This window comes from Rhinoderma darwinii, chromosome 2 (genome assembly GCF_050947455.1).
Source record: "Rhinoderma darwinii isolate aRhiDar2 chromosome 2, aRhiDar2.hap1, whole genome shotgun sequence".
Lineage (NCBI taxonomy): Eukaryota > Metazoa > Chordata > Amphibia > Anura > Rhinodermatidae > Rhinoderma > Rhinoderma darwinii.
Genome location: NC_134688.1, coordinates 40,243,830 through 40,249,829, shown reverse-complemented (window position 1 = coordinate 40,249,829; position 6,000 = coordinate 40,243,830). Strand labels below are relative to the sequence as shown.

The 6,000-nt window shown below is 44.5% G+C and overlaps 1 protein-coding gene across 1 annotated transcript in view; it reads left to right on the top strand.

Moving 5' to 3' along the window:
* The first annotated feature begins 539 nt into the window (after nucleotides 1–539).
* GUCY1A2 (guanylate cyclase 1 soluble subunit alpha 2) overlaps nucleotides 540–6,000 on the top strand; it is a 242,765-nt gene continuing 237,304 nt past the window's right edge. Inside the window, exon 1 of the mRNA XM_075851584.1 lies at nucleotides 540–1,340. Within this exon, the coding sequence (XP_075707699.1) occupies nucleotides 1,098–1,340 (243 nt within the window). The 5' untranslated portion in view covers nucleotides 540–1,097. The remainder of the gene's footprint in view (nucleotides 1,341–6,000) is intronic.

Sequence of the window (6,000 nt, the reverse complement as noted above, 5' to 3'; positions counted from 1 at the left end):
AAAACTCTGTGTGAACATAGCCTTAGGGTATGTTCACACGCACTGTATTCAGATATAATTCAGGCGTTTTACACCTTGAATTACGCCTAAAAAAATGCCCCTAATACGCCTACAAACATCTGCCCATTGCTTTCAATGGGTTTTACGGTGTTCTGTTCCCACGAGGTGTAATTTTACGCATCGCTGTCAAAATAAGGCGCGTAAAATGACGGCTCGTAAAAAAAGAAGTGCATGTCACTTCTTGGGACGTTTTTGGAGGAGTTTATCATTGACTGCATTGAAAAACAGCTCCAAAAACGGCCGTAAAATACACCACGAAAAACGCGAGTTCCTACAAAAACGTCTGAAAATCAGGAGCTGTTTTCGCTTGAAAACATCTCCATATTTTCAGACGTTTTTGAGTTTGCGTGTGAACATACCCTTACTATCTGACCTAAGAGTGCTCAAACTATACAGCCCTAAAGAGTTAAATGACAAACTCAGCTCTGCTACATCCGCATGTGCCTCAAATCCACAGGGTTCATTTTCATATAGCGCAGTGATTTGATGACAGAACCTTGTTCTTCATCATGTTTCTCAGGCAAATGGAAAGCCACAGACCTAGGGGGGCTTCCCGAGTCCTGGGAAAGTGTGTCATGCTGGTGACAGGGGCGAAGAGCACGTGATGATGACTGGAGGAGCAGCGGAGAAATGCAGCAGCCTGGGAAAAAAAATAAAAGAGCGAAGGGGTGAGCGAGGCAAGAGCGTCAGCTTTAAAAACACAGAGGGAAAGAGGAGCAGCGAGATCCACGCACACAGCACAGAGCTCTGCCGCCTGCGGTGCCGCAGCGCACGCCACAGACAAGCAAACCAAAGGAGAAGAGAGGGAAACAAAAGGGGGGAACCAAAGGAGAAGAGAGGGAAACAAAAGGAGAAGAGAGAGAAACAAAAGGGACGCAGGGGGGTGTTAAGAGGCAGATACGTACAAGGACAGCTCAGCACGGCGCCGCTATATAAATGACAAGCTGGACGTTGGCTTAGTTAGTACCACAGCATGCTCTCCGCTCCTTCCTGCCCGGCATAGCGCAGCGTCTCATGGTGATTTACCAAGCCTCAGCATGTCCAGGAGGAAGATCTCTTCTGAATCGTTCAGCTCACTGGGATCTGACTATCTTGAGACCAGCCCGGAGGAAGAACCAGAATGCCCCTTGGCTCGGATGTGCTGGAATGGGAGCAAAAGCCCCACAGGGTCTCAGGATCAGCACCCACAGCCGGTTCCTGGCCCCAGGAGAGCCACCAGGAGGAGACGGGTGAACCTGGACTCTCTGGGAGAGAGCATCAGGAAACTGACTTCTCCCACGGTAAATAAGGGGAGACCTGCATGTCTGATCCTGTGCGGGTGGGAGACAGGGGTGACGATCGGGGGACGTGGATGTGATCATTGGCACCTGGTGCTGGCAGGAGACGATTAATGAAGGAGATTCCTATGCACAGGGCACAAGGACTGACTTGTCCTCCAATGGATGGCAGGCGTTTAGTGCAGATGAGTGACACTTGGCCAGCCTGTCATTAGCCATATGCTGATCAGTAATGCCACAGCGCCCACCGGCATATGCCAGTCACACACTGTGGTCATATCTACTCGACACTTCGCATTGCCTATAGATTGAACGATCAGTGCAGGAATTCTCCATATATATAGTGTTATATTCTAAGCCATACATTAGATATATGTGTATAGGATGTCCTCTGTCCTTATAGCACATATGTAATAATGGTGTATGGTAAGACGACACGCAGTGCACGTATATGCTGTATCTTCTCTCCATGTGATAAATATGTAGACGGACGGCTATACAGGACTTACGCGTACTTATAGGATCGGGATTTCTGTATAGAATTCTTTATTGCCATAGTAACACTATCCAATATATACGTTGTTACGTCAGAAATGGGCAAACGTTCAGTCCTGTAGTACCACATGCTTATATATATATTTAGTATATTGTATAATCCAAGATTTTTCCCTTTCCATGTGGACCGAATATAAGCGATCCATAGGAATACCGCAGGAGGTGTAAAGGAATATGATGTATGGAGGATGGGAATTAGATGATATGGCATGGGGGGGGGGGGAACCTCTGACAGCCGTGGTCTACTATTACCGTGAGCAATTTGTGTACAGCATATGGCTGGAGATATTGGGGAATATACAATTTGTGTAGGTTGTGATCAAGTGTTGGCAGGATGAAAAAAGAGAAGGGCCGACACTTACATCCCCCCTTTTGTCTTCAAAGAGCAGGGAAATGAGAGATAAGGGGAGGATAATGAAGGGATGGAGCCGGGCTCATTATATACTGAGTGCTACTCGTGTCATCTGCAGTGTATACTTAATGTCACCACCACCCAACTCCACATACTAACGGCACAGTGACCTACAAAAACATCGGGTGGGCATGGACCACCTGACAAATTTTTTGTCTTTTTATCAGATGGTTCGTCCTATTATCCCAAACATGCAATGATCTTTGGTCATGATCATGAAAAATTGTATGAATGACTTTTTGCCTAGTCCCAAATGAAACATTTTTGGTCAATTTATAGCCTAATCCTGCGGTTTTCCAGTTTGTTGAGAGTTGTAGTTTTTCAACAGCTGGAGAGCCACAGGTTAGAGATCAATGTCCTTAAAGGGGTAGTCCACTACTGAACAACTGATGACCTATCCACCGCATAGGTCATCAGTATATCATGGGTATATATCATCAGTATATCATGGGTATTTATCATCAGTATATCATGGGTGCGGCTTCGGCTGCCACCGGGCACCAGATGTTATGGCACATTATGCTATGTACGGAGCAGGAAGCCGTGGGCTCCGTACATAGCATAGCGGCCGTGCTGCCGAACTGCAGCCCTGCTCTTATTCACTTGAGCCAGAGCCAACTGTTTTCGACATGTACATCCGGTGCTCGGAGGCAGCCGGAGCGGCTTAATGGTGCGGGGTCCGGATGTCGGACCCCCACAGATCATGTACTGATGACCTATCAGATGGATAGGTCATTAGTTGTCCTGTAGTGGACAACCCCTTTAACTAAGTCCCCAAGAATTATGTTGGTGCAGATCCAAGATATTCTTCAGGCTGGTGGAACCAATTTCGATTGGACTGAAACAATTGGACCATCATGACAGAAATGAGTAAACTAAGAGATTGATGTCAGGTCTTTGAACCAATAGTTTATAGAGGTCACCACATAACCATCGATGTGTCTTACAGGGGTTGTCTGATTTAATATATATTCTGAGTTAATAAAGGGAGTCTCAGCAATGTCGGGGGTTCCAAATATTAGAAGATAGGAACCTGTGATGTCACCGAACCACAGACAATGGGGAATATTTATTAAAAGGTTTACGCCAAAAAGTTGCAAATAATAGATCAAGCCAAAATTGTGCTATAATTGACAACTTTTTACCATTTTCCAGCGCTCTCAGATTTATTTTTTTCAATTGGGTGGGGCTTAGCAGAAGGGGCGAGGCCACCCATGTCCTGACACATTTAAAACTGCATAGAAAATTTGCATCCGAAAACCGCATCTATTTGTACTGTAATTTGGTAAAAAAAAATGATGTGGTTACAGTGAAAAATTTAACCTCATAAAAAATGCACAACAGCGCAGGAAAGATGCGTGCAGTTTTCAGATGTTTTATCAATGCGGTTCTATCCCATTTATAGAGCAGCTTTATGTGAAAAAACGGTTCTTCTTTCTGCTGTGGATCCTGATGTAAGGACTCAGGGACACAAACAAGAACTTATTGGGGTTGTCAGAGATTAGAAAAAAGGGTCTGTCTTTTTACCAAAAACAGTGCCACTCTTTTCTATGGGTTGGTATTGCAGCTGAGCAGCATTAAAGTAAATGGAGATAAGCTGCAATACCAGATTCGGCCTGTGCAGAAGAGAGGAGCTACTTTTGGAAGAATAAGCAGACCCTTTCTTTTAATTCTACACTGCCCCTTTAAATGTACACAAGACCTTTAAAGTGCCGTTCAGCACCGCTGCATCACAGTCTTCCCATTCAATGTATTTTTCCTTGTTTGCATTTGCCCCGTTCCCCATGATTTGCATAATATACTCCTCCCATGTTTAACTCCTCCCTCCTCACCCATTTATTAATTCATCTTCTCTCTCTGGACTTTTCTCCCAGGATTACTGTAGTTTTTCATAGTTCATGGGGTGTGAAGGGTTTGTCCGGGAGGTAATATTAGGGCCGGACTGTATGGAGATTTGTGTATCAAACTTCCTCTCAGTGATTTTGGGAACGAGCTGCGTACAGATTTCTATGCCCAGAGCTTGTCCATTGCTACAACAACTTTTTATTACTACTTTTTGCGCTTTGCTCAGTTTATTAGATATTATGTACAGGATATATGGCTGCTCTTTCTGACTTTTGGTTAAGGGTATGTGCACACGATGAGAGGCTTTTACGTCTGAAAAGACAGACTGTTTTCAGGAGAAAACAGCTGCCTCGTTTCAGCCGTAAATGCTCCTCCTCGTAATATACGAGGCGTCTGAGACGCTCGTAAATCTTGAGCTGCTCTTCATTGAGTTCAATGAAGAACGGCTCAAATTACGTTGCAAAGAAGTGCCCTGCACTTCTTTGCCGAGGCAGTCAATTTACGCGTCGTCGTTTGACAGCTGTCAAACGACGACGCGTAAATTACAGGTCGTCTGCACAGTACGTCGGCAAACCCATTCAAATGAATGGGCAGATGTTTGCCCACGTATTGTAGCCCTATTTTCAGACGTAAAACGAGGCATAATACGCCTCGTTTACATCTGAAAATAGGTCGTGTGAACCCAGCCTTACCCTTTAGAGCCTTACATTGCATTTAGTATCTACTATTTTCCTAACATAATTACAATTTCCTTTTGTTTTCCTATTGCACACATGTCTATATTATCATACTTTGTGTTGTACTGCATTATATAACATTATCATGTATACACTGTTTATTGTATTATATGTTGGACTTTGTACAGTATCATAGTATGCATTTACTCAATTACATTGGATACTGCAATGGAATTTACTAGCTACAGGTGTGAAGACACACACATACACACACACACACACACACACACACACACACACACACGTATACCAACAAGCAAACATACAGATATACAAAATACGCTCACATATATACGGAAATACTTAATTACAATCATTAATACACACACATCCACACCCACAAGTATATCAACAAGCAAACACACATATATAAAATACTCTCACATATACACATTCATAAACACACAAGCAAACACACATATACAAAATAGACTCATGTACTGTATATACATATACACTCCTCAATATTGAAATTGCAACACTAAGAAGGAAAGGTTTTGGATTTGTGGAAATCACAGGATCAGGGGCGTAGCTAAAGGCTTATGGGCCATGGTGCAAGAATTCAGCTTGGGCCCCCCTACCCCTCCCCAACACCACTAGACCCCTGCATGTGCCTATGCCCAGTAGCCTTGCTCAACAGCCCCCATAGCTGCCCCCACACAGTATAACGTCCCCCTTAGTTGCCTCCACAATATAATGCCCCCCATAGCTGCCTCCACAGTATAATGCCCCCCATAGCATAATGCCCCCTCATATCAGCCTCCTATACAGTATAATGCCCCCCTCATATCAGACCCCCATACAGTATAATGCCCCCTGTCAGCCCCCATACAGTATAATGCCCCCATACAGTATAATGCCCCCCTATCAGCCCCCCATACAGTATAATGCCCCCCTATCAGCCCCCATACAGTATAATGCCCCCCTATCAGCCCCCATACAGTATAATGCCCCCCTATCAGCCCTCCATACAGTATAATGCCCCCCCTAATATCATCCCCCCATACAGTATAATGCCCCCCATGCATGCATAATAGAAAAATAATAAAATTACTTCCCTATCCCCGTTCTTACGGCAGGTGGAGGATCCTTCTCCTCCTTTGATCTGTGCTAT